Here is a 17,562-nt window from a genome sequence, read left to right as displayed (position 1 = left end):
GGTTGTGTACACAAACAAGTAAATAATCTACTCGTTACGTGAAAAAAAACATGTTGATTGTAAGAAGCAGCTTCTATCACAGACAAAGCTTAATGTCTGGTTTATTGACGCCTATTTGTATGGCTGCCTGTCTGCTAAAGACAATATGCAATACACAGCTTCAATCATTGACCACATGCCATTTAAACTTAACACCTATCAGGCTATACGCCATAAAAAAAATAAATTGATTGATGACTCATGCACCTGAGTCCTGTCTCAGCCACATTATGCAATAAAGCAGGTGTGATACTTGTACATATTACATGTTTTTTATCCACAAAGAATCTTACTTTCTTGTGACTCGCCATACTTCTAAAATGCCCATAAAATACATCTTTCTGAACACACTATGGGCCCCACCTTATGAGCGCTCGGCGTATCAATAAATGAAGCAGACAATCGGTTGCCGTCGTTACACTTGAGTGCACATCCACTAGCTATGACTGGGTTTGGTCTCCTGCGGGCTTCCTTACGAGGGACGAAAGTCCAAGTACAACCAGGGATACTCTACAATACTCTATATAGGCTCCCTGGTACAACATATTGCACTTCTGAATCGCGATTGTACGCTTGTAATTTTATTTATTTTCTTACAAACAGCAGAACTGATATAATGGAATATATGTTACTAGTATTTATAGTGGTGTAATATTTGACATGTTGATATTTCATATGTTTTGGGGGTTTTTTATCTCGTGATCTATACTAGTAAGTTCTTATCCACCTTGTGCCTGTAAAGTACACAGAATGGCCTTTGTTCGGCTTTGTGCAATGTCATTTTATTCATATGGCATAGGAACCATATTTGAGGTGTGGCGAGTCACACTGCTTCCATTTCCTCCGCAACTCTACTGCATCTTCCTTGGATAAAAAATTGGATAAAAAAACATTTTGAAATTGTTTCTGCTGAGTTGTAGGCTGGTTTGACATCTTGCAGTGTCATCATCGCGATAATGCGCCGAGGAGTGGGTTGTTTAGGTGGTGAAAGTTATAATGTGCTGAATTTGTTTCATGACGCGTGAACAAGGAATTTAGCATATCATAACATTGAAATAAATTTAATGTTCGCTTGATAGTGCTCCGTGGTCAATACTGCAGTGCTGATGGAAATGGTATTCTATAATGCAGAATTTGTTTCACTTTTATAATACTCATGTCTTTCATGCGAATTAAATTACCCCAAAACAAATAGACAGTGTCAAGCTTACACTAGATGTTTATTTACAGTTTACAAGAAAGAGGAAGATTAAATTTCATACAAAAACATTCCATTTACAAATTTACGGAAAATATGTTACACATTATTATCAAATATACAATAAAAAACAATGAGGTAGCATTGTAGTTGTGCATTCTTTAATACTGGTTCACATTTTGCTTTCTTATGGCTGGGGAGGTCTGCCTGTTGCATCCCTTCGACTCGATTTCTGAAGAAAACAGTCAATATGATTATACTTGCATTAAGTGAATGGTAAACCAATGTGAAAATAGAATCAATGGTTATTCTCATAATCTCATAGCAAGTATTATTGATACTTGTGTATTTAGTGTATTCGAACACAGGTGTTGTATGGTACAACCTTTTTTCTCCTTTGAAAGATCACACGGATTAATATAGACTAACAGCTAGTCTCTGAAATGAACATATTTTACTGAAAAAACGTTCATAGTGAAAAAAATAATGAAATGGAGCCCTGTGACTTTCTTCATTTTCTGAAGCTAAGGAAATCTAGACTTGCCACATTTTCTAGACTTGCGTGGGCTTCCTTGGATATATATACTTCAGGGTCTGTACGACAGACTAGGATTAATACTGTGGGGTGATTGTTACTGTATCTCCCAGCCTTGAACAAAGCCTCACCACATAACAAGGCCTAATCCCTTGTTCATTGATGAGCAAGTCATGCCAGTAAGGGTTCATTAATTAACTTCATTAATGCCTTGATATCATCTCAGTTGAGATTCATCAATTAACATGCCTTCTTCCTTGTTATTTGATGGTAAGCTAAGTTACGTAGTGCATCCTCTTAAAACAGTTTCATCTAATTCTTGATTCCCGAAAGCTAGTTAAATTGGTTTTCATGTTTACTTACTGTAGTTTTTCTGGAACATTTTCTCATGACATCACTGTGTTTGTTTTGGTTGTTTTTCTTTCTTGAGACGGTTTCCTTTTTTGTCTGCAAACATCTTGTCATAGCCACTGCAACAAACAAGATACAATACCCTGACAGAAACTTTATGTTTCAATAAAACTGACGTATATTATAGAGTGATTACAGAATTATAACAAGAAGTCGTCACCAAACACATGCAACCGATTCAAACGGTTGAACAAAATCGCCCATGAACATCACATTTTGTTGCATAATTTTATTGTGCAACAAAAGTCACGTTTGGAGCTCAAGAAATGAGCATTCTTGTTTATATGACAGTAGGTTGTGCTCATTTTTTGTTGTGCACTGATGCATATAGGACAGAGCATTAAGCAGAACTGCAATACCTTGAAACTCAGCGTGCGGAATAACAGGGAGAGCTGCCTTAGCGTCCTTATTCTGTCCTGTTTCCAACCTGAAAAAATACAATTCAAAATTTATTGCCAGCACAATGAAGATAAATTCATGTCGAGGTTATTGTAGAAACACCAGAAGTTTTACTTGATGAATGGTTTAATGCATTGAAACTCTTGCAGTTACTGTATTTAAATCATATTAAATTATATTCTTACATCTGTTGTGGATTTAGGGTCATTCCCCTTACAGACTCAGCATTCCATAGAGCCTGCCTCACAGTTGTCTGTGAAAGTACATTCATGGGGAAAATGCAATTAGCATTTTGAAAAACCTAACAAAATGACTAGCAGGTATTACAGCTAAAGTCTTAAATAAAGTTGAATTACTGCTAATACAACATCGTATAAGAATTTCCTGTCTGAAAACGTTACAAACATTTACAAAGAAATAAACAATCAATTTAGTTTTTAAAATATATTTGTGTTAAATTTGATTTTGAAATGCCTCAGCGATTTTGAAAAGGATATATCTATTAAGGTCACTATTCCATCCATATAATGACGTGTGATATTGGAACCCAAAATACGTATATGCATGAATACTGGGATTAGTCTGTATTGCTCCGTCATTGTTGTTTTTGATGAAACCTGTGTCTTAAAACATAAAACAGAACGTTTTACGTCTGTAAGAATACGTCCAAAATCAGTCTTATACTAATTATACATTATAATTGAAATTACATGCAACAGGTAATCCTTCAGCTCAACCACCAAAAAACAGCTGGTGTTACCTTGGGAATATATTCCACCCCCCATAGCCTGATTAAGTCCCAGGAAGGATATTTATGACATGTAGTAAACCTTTGATCAGCCAATTAGTCGGGCTGTTGTTCTCATATCGTGATTCAATATACTAAACACTTACTGAATGGCAGGGATACTCTACGACTCTATATATTGAGCTCCCTGCTAAATGATATGGTAGTCTTGAATGTAAGATTTCCTAACAAGCATGCTGCTGAAGGAACACATGGAGTCATCAGGATTGCCTTACTGATTTTACAAATAATATACTTGCGTCATCTCCAATATACTCACCTGAGCTGAATGTGCCCTCTGAAGAAATATCGCTGACAGACATTCTGAACGGCTTTGTAGATGTAAAGTCTCAAATTCACGACAGCAAAAATGTCCGTATGTTGGTGTGCAATGATCAACTGCATTTTCCAAATGGGTGTTCATATATGTATTTAGATCTCAAAAGGTCATCAAATTACTTTGAGTTACTCTTCCTCTCTGTAACTTCTCCAACCAAGAAATACCATCGACAGTGCACATGTACACAACGGTTTGTGAAACATGTAAATAAAGGTATGTCACTTTAATATGAATTTTGCCAATTGACCATGTTGTTGAAATAGACTATTGTTCATCAAGACTAAGCGTTATCAAAACACTAACTCAAATCAGCCAAATAATCCCACTAGTGATATCCTCTTTGGACTGAAGTTGTTTATTTTAAGAGTAAGAGGATTATAAGGCATGCTCAACTGGATTTGGTCGTTTAACTAATCCCACACAGCCATCACCAGCAGAGGGAATGATTTACACATCTCATTTTTTGTGCTTAATTATTGTGTAAGAATGAAGATTTATGGATATCAACTTCTTTATATGAGAACACAACGTTTCGGAGCTAATGCTTACTCCTTCATCAGGTGGAGTAAATGCCCTTCAAAGACTTAATTATTGTGTTTGTTTTTTATTGAAAAAAAATGAAATGGGATTGTGAACAGCTTTACAGTTTATATCGACACCGGTACCATACAACATACAATACAAAATGTAAATGCAGCATGTGTTGTCACATATGTATATAAATTTGAATTACAAACATGCATAAAGTTTGAAGACAATCTTATATGGAAATAGTGAATTATCTGATCTTAATAATCTGTCCATCTTAAGATCTGCCTACCTCTTCGTCACTTCTTCTTTTAGATTTGATACTAAATATGATTGAAGAATTAACCTCGTGGTTTGTCATATGATAATCTTGTATTAGAACTTTGGTTTATTTACCTTTGTAAAGTGCATTCCACACATACAAACTAATTGTATTAATATAAAGCATTTATGAGAATGTTATTGGTAAGATAATTATTTTTGGTGTCTTGATAGTAAAATTATGGATGCTCACCGAAGTAACCATAGACTAAAGACAAAAAAACATCTTCAAGCAGAAAGGAAGACCATGACAGAGTATGGAAAAGTTTTTTCCCATCTTGTTGAGTCAGTTGTGTATAAAGTGAACTATCACTGTTGACACTGATGATGTTTGATTGTGTAGCACTTTAAGAATTTCTTATATTTGCGAAAGTTACCAAAAAATAAACAGAGTGTACAGTTATGTAAGTTATCTTTTATGTATGAATGATAATTAAAAAATATGTACGCCGAACATAAACAAACAAATGATAGACCGGCACGCACCATTTAAATATTCTGTAACATACTTCTTGTAAATGATTATATAAATCTTGTTACACAATGATTTGTATTAATTCATTTGAGTATTTGCTCCAGTCCACATGTACTGACATCACAACCAATTATCTATTGACATGTTTATGACATTTCTAGAATACGCCAATTGCATAACACCGTTAATGAGCACCAACATAAAAGGTCTAGTGACAGGTGTTATTTAGAGAATGCATATAGTTCCCACGGAGTAGAGTGGTAAAATCACCAGAATGAGCTTGGGATGATGATCTCGAACAAAGGCAAGACATTTGTTTTAACAGTCACAAGTACTTGGTATATAGATCAATGCTGGCTGTACACATCAACTTTCATGTTTTCATGCACCAGACGCAGTTGCATTGATATAAAGCACAACTGGAGTATAGAAATTATGGCTTATTCCTTTCCATTATCCCATTCAGTTTTCATGAATAAATATGTCACATGCAAGATCTATTATGCATATCAACAGTAAGAACTCTAACAGAACAAAAAAAATAATAAATTAGTAAGTATACAGAGTCATGGGGATTCTTGAGAAATGGCAAAATTGAAAGAAGTAGTGGTAAAATCCTTCCTAAATTTACAAAAGTTTACAAGCCTTGTAAACATCACCTTTACAATCGTTGTAAATGTTTGTAAATATGACATTTAAATTTTGTAAATTTTTGTAAATCACCCTTTTTTTTCTTGTGCAAGTTACTAATTCAAACTACCAATCATTAAAATACATCTATTTACACAACATAACATTCACAATTCCACCAAAAAATCAATCTCTTTTAAAAAACTAATAATTAAATATGTTGGAGAATTGTGATGGAGAATTCAACACAGTCAAGAAGAATATGCTTGACCGTGACTCTCTCATCACAAGGGATACAAAACGGAGGATCCTCACCTTTCAAAAGGTGCACATGAGTAGATCTAGAATGGCCAATACGACATCGTCGTAAAATAACCTCTTCAAATCTGGACTGACAACCCAAGTAGGTGTAACCAATATACGGTTTTATTTCATGTAATTTATTTATACCTACTTGGGTGTCCCACTTCTTCTGCATCAGATCACGGATGTAAGTTCTAATGCTAACTTTATAATCAGAGTATGGAATAAGAAGTGGTGTCACAGATTTGTTGAGTGCTGCCTTGGCAGCAAGATCAGCCATTGCGTTACCGGAAATGCCTACGTGGCTGGGTAACCAACAAAACACGATGTCGTATTGGCCAGTGGCAAGATTATTATACAATTCAATAATTTCAATTAAAAGTGGATGTTGACAAGAGATATTTTTAATAGCCTGAAGGCAAGAAAGAAAGTCTGAAAAGATTATATATTGTTTACGTTTAGGGTGTCTTTGAATATATTTAAGAGCTGTTAATATGGCGTTAGCTTCTGCTGTAAAAATAGAACTGTTATCTGGTAATCTAGAAGATATAGTTCTGGATCCAATGACAGTGGCACAAGCCACTGCGCCACCGTCCTTGGATCCATCTGTAAATAAGGATTTATAATTGCTATATTTATGTTTCAGTTGGTTATATTCTTGTTTATACTGTAATTCATTTGTTTCTGATTTTCTAAAAGTCGTTAATGTTTGGTCAACTTGGGGCCTAACCAACTGCCAAGGAGGAGAAGAAAGAAGACGGGAAGGAGCTTTTTTAGGCTCAATGCTGGCAGCAGAAATAAGTGGTTTTATTCTTAAACCAAGAGGCGGAACAAGAGAAGATTTCTTATTGTATAACACAGTTATAGGCAGGGTTTGACTCATTGGAATATAGTTTTGTTACATACTGTAAAGCTAATTTTACACGTCGCTGCTCAAGAGATGGTTCATCAGCCTCGACATACAGGCTGTCAACAGGTGAAGTTCTAAAGGAGCCAAGACAAAGTCTTAGACCTTGATGATGGACTGGATCTAATAGTTTTAAGTTGCATTTGCAGGCTCCACCATAGACAATGGAGCCATAATCAAGTTTAGAACGCACGAGAGATCGATATAGATGGAGAAGGGTAGCTTGATCCCCTCCCCATTTTGAATTTGAAACCACTTTCAATAAGTCAAGTGCTTTCAGGCATTTACTTTTAAGAGATTTAATATGTGGTAAAAAAGTTAAATGTGAATCAAAGATTAGACCCAAGAATTTGGCTTCCTTCACAACTTTAATGGGCGTCCCATCTAGAGACAGTTCAGGGTCGTCATGGGGTTTGTATTTACGACAAAAATGTATGCAGTTAGTTTTCGATTTGGAAAATTTAAAGCCGTTTTCAAGACACCATTTATCTATTTTGTTTAAACACAACTGCAGTTGCCGTTCAATGGTATGCATATTTTTACCACAACAAGAAATATTAAAATCATCCACAAATAATGATCCATCAATTGAATCGTTTAAAACTGTGGATAAACTATTTATCTTGATGCTAAAAAGAGTGACAGATAAAATCCTGCCTTGTGGAACATCCTGATTGTAATGATCAGACAGAACCCACACGGACCTGGAATTGTCTGTCATTTAAAAAGTTGGCAATAAATTGAGGTAAACGACCTCGCAAACCAAAGTCATGTAAATCCCTCAAAATACCATGTTTCCAGGTTGTGTCATATGCTTTTTCAAGATCAAAAAAGATAGACACAGCATGTTGTTTATTAATTAGTGCGTTTTTAACAAATGATTCCAGTCTCACTAAGTGATCGACAGTACTTCTGTTTTTATGGAAACCACATTGTATATCTGTGATAAGATTATTTGTTTCCAAGTACCAAACAAGTCGATTATTTATCATGCGTTCCATGGTCTTGCAAACACAGCTAGTTAGTGAAATACGTCGATAATTGGACGGATCCGTATGATCACGTCCAGGTTTAGGTATTGGTACTACTATGGCGTCACGCCATGACGGAGGAAAGTTACCCGATGTCCAAATATCATCAAAAATATTGAGAAGAGTTTCTAGGCAGGATTCCGGTAAGTGCTTCAGGAGTTGATAATGTATGTTATCAGCTCCAGTAGCAGTGTCATGAGCTTGATCAAGAACAGTATGGAGTTCATGAATAGAAAACGTTTCATTATAATCTTCCCCATTATCAGAGTTGAAATTAATAGTTTTCTTTTCTTCTTGTTTTTGATATTGCTGGAATTTTGGTACATAATTTGAAGAGGAAGAGTGTTTAGCAAGGGTCTCGCCCAGTTTATTTGTGATATCTGATTTATCAGTAAGTAACTGATCTCCATGTTTAAGATGATGGACAGTAGATTTAGTACCTTTGCCTTTAATTTTTTGGACCATGTTCCATACCTTGGACATGGGTGTCCGAGAATTTATTTTGGATACATAATTTTGCCAAGATTGGCGTTTGTTCTGTTTAAAAGTACGCCGTGCTTTAGCATTTAAAATTTTAAATTTATTTAAATTATGCATCATAGAATGGCGACGGAAATAATGTTCTGCTTTTTTCCTTGCCATCCTAGCTTGTTTGCACTCATCATTGAACCATGGTTTTCTTATGTGTGGAACTGCAGAGGACTTTGGTATACACTCATCAGCTATGTAATTCAGTTCATCAGAAAAACATTTAATAGCATCGGGAACATCAATAAAAGCTTCAGGTGTAAGTTTTTCATCACACAGTGTTTCATATAAAGCCCAGTTAGCTTTTTTAAAATTCTGCCTTGATGATGGAGGAACATCAGATGGAGTTACAGCTTTTGATATAGTAGGAAAATGGTCACTTCCACAGAGGTCATCGTGGACTGACCATTCGAATTCATTAAGTAGTTCTGAATTTGTCAATGACAAGTCAAGAGCAGAATAGGTCCCTGTCCCAGGGTGTAAATATATGTTGGAACCATCATTATAAATACATAAATCATTGTCAGAACAAAAGTCCTCCAACAACTTACCTTTAGTGTTTGTATTTACACTACCCCAGAGTGGGTTATGCCCATTTAAATCTCCCATTATAATACAGGGCTTCGGGAGTTGGTCATACAGGGCTTGAAGATCAGTTTTGGCAAACGTCGAAGACGGCGTAATATAAAGTGAGCATAGCGTAAATGCTACATGTAAGGTAATTCTCACAGCAACAGCCTGCATATTAGTATTAAGTGAAACAGGGCTTTGAATAACGTCTTGTCTGACTAGAACGGATGACCCGCCAGTGGCCCTATCACCCGGAGGTGAAAAAGAATGATATGCATTATAATGACGAAGGTCAAATGTATCTGTTTGTTTTAAATATGTCTCTTGGAGACATATCGCTGAAGGTGTAAAATCTTGGACTAATAGCTGTAATTCATGTAAGTTAGTCCTCACTCCTCTGCAGTTCCACTGTACAATATTATTGGAATAAACTATCTTTTGGGGGTATTTTTGGGGGATCTACCCCGCACTCTTTTGGAGGGCGACAAGCTATGTGCCCTTGTTTGGATGTTTTCGGAAACATCCATATCTTCTAATGATCCGAACTTATTAAAAAGTTGGATTTTGTTACTAGACCCCTTTGAGGCTCTTCCACTTTGACCCTTTTGTGAAGATTCACATCTAGATTTAAGCTTGTTTTTTTCAGTTTCTTTCACATTGGATTGAGACGTCCGTTTTGCATTTGTCTGGGATAATTTCTCCAGTGTACAAGGTACATCCTGAACACCCATGGGCTCAGGAAGTACGTCAGCAGTTTGAGTGGATGATTCAGGTAGCAAAGTCTGAGGAGTGTCAATATTAACCCATGTTAAGTTGGTTTGACAGGAAACAGAAGACTTGATTACATGCACAGTTGGCGAAGGCAATGTTCTGGTAACAGAAGCATAAGTTTCTGTTAAGTCTGATCTTTGGACAAGTTTTTTTGCATCTGCAAAGCTAATGTTTTGAGTATATTTGATTTTGTTGATTTCCATGTTCCGTTTCCAAACTGGACAGTCTTTTGAGAAAGACGAGTGACTTCCGGCGCAGTTAACACATTTCTTAAAGTTGTTGGTACAATCTTCTGTTGTATGTGTCTGCTCACCACAGTGAGCACACGTGACAGACAATGTACAACTATTCACTCCATGTCCAAATTTTGGGCACTTAAAACACCTTAATGGGTTAGAAACATAGGTATCAACAGCGATGTTACAGTATCCAGCTTTCACAGATTTTGGAGCAGTTGGTGAGGAAAAAGAAAACAAATATGTGTTTGTTGGAACAGTTTCTTTATTTTTCCGGGTTGTAAGCCTTTTGACATGCATGACACCTTGATCTTTCATCTCTGTCCCAATATCTAATTCTGTCATGTCCGCAAACAACTGATCACGATCTCGAATTATGCCTTTGCTAGTGTTGAGCGTCCTGTGAGCTGAGACTGATACGGGATTTCCTACCAACATTTCAGTTGTCATCAGGTTTGTAGCTTGCTGGTGTTTACTACATTCAATGAGAAGAGCTCCTGAACGCAAGCGTCTAACATTTTTGACATCACCCGCAATGCCTTGAATAGCCTTTGATACTGCAAACAGGTTCAACTTTAGTGGTGTCTTATCATGAGTCTCGATCACTATAAAGCGTGGCCAGTAGTCAATTGATTGGGTCGGTCTGTGTTCATTATCATCTTCATCAGGGTCCAGTGGACGTTTTGCTTTTTTAATGGGGGTTTCGTAAGCCATAGTTGGTTTTAAATGGTTCATCATCTGAGCTCCCCACCCACCACGGAGTATCACAAGGACAATGCTAAAGCAAGCGGGCCTCCAGCTTGCAGCACCAAGGATACCCGGATGATATACTCCAGTAGAAAAATCAAAAGATTAATATTTCCACCAGATTGGCCCATGAGCCACCGCCTTCTGGGCATACGACTCTAGGCAAAAACATATATCAAATGATGAATTTCAAATTACAATCTCCAAAGAGCCAAGCATGAAAAATCAAATTACCAGTTTCATAAATTTTGAGCATGAAATAGTTGTAGCTCAGGGCTTGGCGTGACCAGCCGATTGATAGAACTGGGCCAGTTCTACCACCCGTCTAGGTGAAGTGGTGTGTTGAGCAATAGGAACACTGGTCCTGCTCCCATTGCCCTCAACCACCAGGATCCCCTCCTCCACCGACACAGGGCCGCAACCCACGGCAAACGGGTTGGTGGACCAAATATCCCCCCGGGTCCACTACGGGGGTGTCGGCGAGCTCTTGGCGTTACCAAGCACCCACCACGAGGAGGTGGCTCGCCACGGGTGCCTGTTATCCTTGAGGGGAATGAAATTACGTTATGTAAACTCCAAATGGGGTACTACTAAATAATACAAACAAAATTTAGTAATTTGATTGCTCAGTGGTAGTTTATCTGTTTATCACTGATATCATTGTCATCAGTATCGACAGGCCCTCTGTGGAGAAGCCATTTTGAAGTCTAAATTCTGGGGCCCAATCCACTTTTTCAAATTCGCCCAAATTAATTCTATGGCATTGAAATCAGCACGATAAGGAGGTGATCAGACAAGTGTATGCTCATGGGATTTCAGAATATCATTGAGGTTGCGTGAATGACATGATATACAGGGTCGCACAGATGTATTTTCACAAGTGCAAGCAATTCAGCTTTTGACTTCAGAGTGTAAAAGGCATATCATGTCTTGGTTGGTCAGTTGTTGGAGCTTTGTCTATTTGTGTGCTGTGGAAAGGTGCATTGTCCATTATAACTACTGAGTTTGCGGGCAGATTAGGAAGTTTTCCTTGCTACCACTTAGAGAAATTGTTGAAATTCATTTCGTCAAGATAATTGCCATTCTTTTGTTTGGCTGTAGTTACCAAAAAAGCAAAAGGAATGAACCCTTCACGTGTACCAGCATGGACTATAATTAATCTTGGACCTGTCCCCAGTGGTACTCAAATACTGCCAACTGCTCCCTCCTCATCAGTTTGCCAACATTTTGTTACCCTGTGATGGGTGTGTACCCATGTTTTGTCGATGTACACTATTGGACTGTTTTCTTTCTGGTACCGGCGAATCATTCTGAGATATCTCAAACGTCATGCAACAATGTCTTTTCACTCCATTAGGACCTGTCTGTCTGAACGAGCTTGCCACTCCTTGTGTATCCCAAATCTTCAGTAGCCATTTTCATAATGCTTGTCAGTGTTGGCATTGTCTTGGTTACTGTGTGGCAGTGTTAAATGTACTAGTGAATTGCACACTTAACAAAATCATCAAGTTCACTTTTCCCTTTGGTATGTGTACCCACTTTCCCTTTGCAGGAACGCATTTACCTTCATGATTTATTTTGGACATTCTGCTGACAGATATACCAGTAGCATTGCTGGGTTTTTTTAATCACTGGGTGTGCTGTCGGAAATACTACACATGTACTGAATGACATACTAGGCAACCTCACATGTTCGTGAATGAATGACTTAACCCTGTTTACCCAATGTAGAGTGCAACATGATAAGTTTCAGATATCTGCAGAGTTTGCTACTCTTTTCACAGTCCACTTTACAAGATACTAGTACACAAATGCTTAGTCAGAAACATGATGTTTCCAAATCAATGGGTAGACAGTGATTACTGCAAGAATCACAAAAATCATGTGCGCGAAGTTTTCAAACCTGTACCCCTTTCAAGGAGGTAGTGGATCAGTTCATGGTATGCTGCCCCCTCTCCTTTCACCAATGCATCTTTCGAATGCCTCATTCTATGTTGGTGGGACAGTAGTTTATGAGCTTTTTCACATGATGACATTGTTCTATCATATGACTTATTACATGAAGACATCTGAACTCCAGTGTACATAACAGATTGCACTAGAGGGATGGCCAAAGTACAGACTAACTGGTGTAAGAGATCTGTCAGCACTGAGTACAAACAAGCAAGGCTCCCTTACTGACATTATCCCCCAACATCGAACAATAATCGTACACAACTTCTAGAAGAGTATGAAAATTGCATGGATTGCTGGATTGCTTTATTGCTGGAAGTTAAGGTAGTATCATGAGTAAGAAGAACAGCTGGACAGTGTGTCCATGGAAGCTCAGGATACCTAGACCTAGACATGGTTAGGTTGATGAGTATTTATTGGTGTGTGTATATTGATGTGTGTGTATTTATGTATGTGTTGATATGTATGTTGATGTGTGTGTGTGTGTGTACTGATGTGTGTGTTTATAAATGTATTGATATGTGTATTGATATATGTTTGTGTTGGTATATGTATTGTTGTATGTATTGATGTGTGTATAGAGGTGTGTTGATGTTTGTATATTGATGTGTGTGTTGTATATGTGTATTGATGTGTGCTTATTGATGGGTGTGCATTGATGTGTGCTGACTTGTGTATTTATGTGTGTTAATGTGTGCATGTTGAGGTGTGTGTATTGATGCCCATGTTGAATGCACTTGACAAGAGTATTCTTGAACTCAATCTCCAACATAGAGTGGAAGCTAGAACCATCCTGTCACTGTGCCTGATGGAAATGTTCAAGTTGGTATTTTAAGAAGACAGGTTAAACTGCATTTGGTAGCCATTGGAGGTCCAGCCTGTCTCTCCTATTCATGCATCGCTTCTGAAGCATTACAAGACAGGCAAGACAACTCAAGATTTTTAGGTCAAAGACCAAAATAACACATCATTTATGATATTTTGATCTTCAGCACATGGCAGGATTATTTTATAATGCAGTTATTCTGACACTGTCCAAGAGCAAGGGTTTTGATAATAATTATTCATACTTTTTTCTTTGAAATACAACATGATAAGTACATGTGGCAAGGTAAACATAACTTCATCATTTTCATTTTTCATCATTCTGACAAATTAAAACATATTTACTTTTTCAAAATGTCGAGGATGCTTACAGCTGACAGTAATCACAAACTAATTTGACAATGAATGTAATTTTGTCTAACCCTACTTGTTTTAAATGATTCATGCATGCAATCACCCACAAGCTCGTTCTTCACAACCCGCATTGTTAATTCTCTCACAGATTATTCACCCAATAACTCATGTGATGCCCCACCATTCACATATACTCCCAATATCATAACACAACAAATGTCTATGAAAACCCACAAAATAGATCATACATGTATGATCAGAATCTCAACCCAGGGATCATGGCCAAGGATATCTCATTCCTGCAAAAGAACTGCATAAATGCAGACCTTCCACATCAGGTTCTGAATGCATTCATATGTTCAGGCAACTTCACCTTACATTGAAAACACAACATCTTTATCCATAACATGTTCTCATATTGTTTTTTTTATTGATATCTGCCCTTTACTCTTCAAACTGTTTATTTGTTTTAATATATAATGTAAACCAGGAATTTTTTGCATCAATAAAATTTTCAGGAAGTGGGCGATTATTGGAGTAGGGACATTCATTATATCCCCCAGCTGAAAGCCGCGACGCAGTCCCACTAGATTTCCCTTCACCCTTTAATATTTTCATTTTCGTGTAATCGGAAAATCATTATTAAAAGATTTCTCAAATAATATCTATGGTCGTCTTTACCCCGATATAAATGGCTTTCCCCTCGGTAACTGGATACAACAGGGGCTAATACCTCAGTTTTTGAAGCTCTTTACAAATAACGTGAGGCGATTAGTTTGATGGTGGGTATATGTTCAAAAGCAATGTTATTGGATAAAATCCAGTTTCTAATGACGCTTATTTGCCACAGTCTGCTATAAGGATCGTAAATGGTCAAAATCATGAATGACCCAAGGCAGCCGATCAGATAATGACAATGGATACTGTTCTTGTAAACATAGATTCAGACAAAAGTGTTTGATAAAATTATGATATTCTGAACAGGTTACACAACACACCACCACCTAGACATAAATTATGCATCTTAGTGCATGTATCATGCTAGGTTATGACCTGTGACAAAAATCCTTTATGCACATTTTTGGCATTAAACATTGTGTCCGAGTGTCAAGTTCAAGGTGACGAAAGCTGAGATGCCACTTGAATTGCACACAATCGTTAAAAAAAGATGGAAGTAATAAGTTATTATGTTCATTTGACATCTTTTATGAGTACTGTTTTTAATTGTATTCTTCAGCTTATTCACTTTGATTCATTATCTCCCCCGAAACATCGTTACTTTGCTCTTTGACAACTTGATGATATGGACCCGTTTATGAAGCATGTGTACGAGAAACATACATCTTGTTTGTTGTTTGAATCAGCAAAACTATTGCTTGTCGACATGAGAAAGCAACTTTAAATAAATGCGATGATTTATTAATGCAACACAATAAACATCTCATTTTGTCGCAGTAATTTATCGCTTGCAAACATTTCCTGGTATACAGTACTTATAATGACACAATGAAGATCAGGGCTAGAACTGGTCTTCTGCAAACCATGCTTGACATAAAGATAACTATCAGGATTGAGAGTTAATGTTCTCTTTCTTGGTTGACATGTCATTGCATGTCTGTTGCATAGATTGAATGACATGCTTACTTATTATCTGGGCCAGATATGATTATTTACAACTGCCATATAGCTGGAATATTGCTTAGTGTGTTGTTCAACAAGAAACAAATATACCTTCAAGAACTTTGCCTCTATGTTGAGGGAAGGACGACAGTGCTGTGGTTTTATAACTGGTAGATAAAGAGAGACAATCACTATACTGATTTGTCTCTGACTGTGATCATACATGCTGTTTTAACTTCTATATTTCAGCTGTGAGCTGTGAACATGTCGATGTGACATCTCTGTTGCTGTCACATGGTGCTGATGTTAACATTAGAGACAATGATGGTGTTCTTCCAATTGACTGCGCCACAGAAAACCTCAAGTCAATGCTTCTTCAACCTGATACAACAACATAGTAAAAGTACAATCATCAGCTACCAATTCACAGATCATTGACACCAGAGAGCATCAGGCCTGTACCACCTGTCAAGGTTCCAAACCATCTAGAAGTCCATGCAAGCTGTCAAAAGCAACCAGCACGGTGTGTTACTGGATATTGCAACATTGTGGGTGATGAGAAGTAACTTAATGTGCAATTTATGGGACAGTTGATGCTACTAATGATCACAACTATTTCAAATAATTCAATACGAGGACTGTTCAGAAAGTTTTAGGCCTACATAATTTCTAGACAGATGACACCAACTAATCTTAGGAGTGTTGTAGGACAGTGTTCTTCATCAGCATTTCCAGTTATTTTACTCAAATAGATCAACTAGTTTGAAAGTAACAGGTCCTTGAACCATACTGGGGTATACATACAAGTACAACATAAGAGATGTTGAGGGCTGGAGTTTTGACTTCTTCTCACACCTCTTGACAGGCAAAGCCTGAAGTACATCAGTGTGGCTTCGAAGAATTTCCTCATCCTCCATATTCACCTGATTTGGCACCAAGTGATTTTCATCTATTCAAAAATTGAAGGAACATCTCCGTGGAAAACGCTATGCCGGTATACCCCAGTATTCTTCAAGGACCTCATGCTTTTGATTTATTTGAGTAAAATAACTGGAAATGCTGATGAAACACTCCTAAGATTAGTTGGTGTCACCTGTCTAGAAGTTATATAGGCTTAGAACTTTTTGACCAGTCCTCATATCAATTGATGTGATAAACTTCATGAAGAATTTTTTTGTCATTTGTGTGCTTTCCCTATTTTGTCTCTTCTCCTATCACAGAAGCAGTAGTCATTCAACATCAAATGATTGCTGTTTGTATAGAGCTATGACTGTTCAAATCTTTAAATAGCTAAACAAAATCAATAAAGCACTTTCTGTGAAAGTCGTGGTGGATTAGTTGGTGAAATGGCTGCCTTTGTTCACTGGCAATTAGTGCCTGACTCTGAAGATGTGGATTTGAATTCTGAATGGGACTAAGCTCAACAATAGTACTAGAATGTGTACTTTCCTGATGAATTGTAATCCCAAGTATAACATTTGGTTTAGATCTGCTCGATTCTGTTAGTCATGTTATATAAACATAAAATACACATTTTCAAAATGCATGTAATCAATAGCCAACCTGCACTGTGCACTAACACAATAAAGTTTAAGATGTCTGAAGCCTTTTGCATGCATTCATCAGTTGTTATTGATTATGACCAACATGCATGCATGCATCCATACTTACTTAATCAGTGTCAGGGGGTAAACCTGGAAACACATGAAAAAACTCTTAAATCTGATTATGGTATGAGGAGTATGACAAGTTATCAAAATTGTTTAATATGTTATAATTCTCCTGCCTGGGACATAAATACCAAGTCGTGAGACTTAAGCATCCTTCCGATACATAATCAACAGGAGAAATAGTAGCTATGATTTATTTGACAAGCTCTAAGCTGTCATGATCTTGCTGTATCACATTTATTTGATGGAAAGTAGGTCAGAACTTATCACAGTTTTGAGGGGATGTCAAAAGGTAGTGAGCCTAATTATATTTTCAAAGTCCAGTGTTTGTAGAGTTACCATTTTATTTTGAAGGGATCATTAACAAAGCCATATCCGAAGTTT

General features: G+C 37.1%; 1 protein-coding gene across 2 annotated transcripts in view; it reads left to right on the top strand.

The window, feature by feature from the left end:
• The window catches only part of LOC137273700 (acyl-CoA-binding domain-containing protein 6-like), a 211,338-nt gene extending 194,219 nt beyond the window's left edge, over positions 1-17,119 (top strand). For both annotated transcript variants that reach the window (XM_067806498.1, XM_067806499.1), the window contains one exon: positions 15,758-17,119. In XM_067806498.1, the coding sequence (XP_067662599.1) occupies positions 15,758-15,906 (149 nt within the window). In that variant the 3' untranslated portion in view covers positions 15,907-17,119. The remainder of the gene's footprint in view (positions 1-15,757) is intronic.
• The last annotated feature ends 443 nt before the right edge of the window (positions 17,120-17,562 follow it).

The sequence above is a fragment of the Haliotis asinina genome, chromosome 2 (assembly GCF_037392515.1).
Source record: "Haliotis asinina isolate JCU_RB_2024 chromosome 2, JCU_Hal_asi_v2, whole genome shotgun sequence".
In the NCBI taxonomy this organism is placed as follows: Eukaryota; Metazoa; Mollusca; class Gastropoda; order Lepetellida; family Haliotidae; genus Haliotis; species Haliotis asinina.
This window is presented reverse-complemented; position numbering and strand designations above follow the sequence as displayed.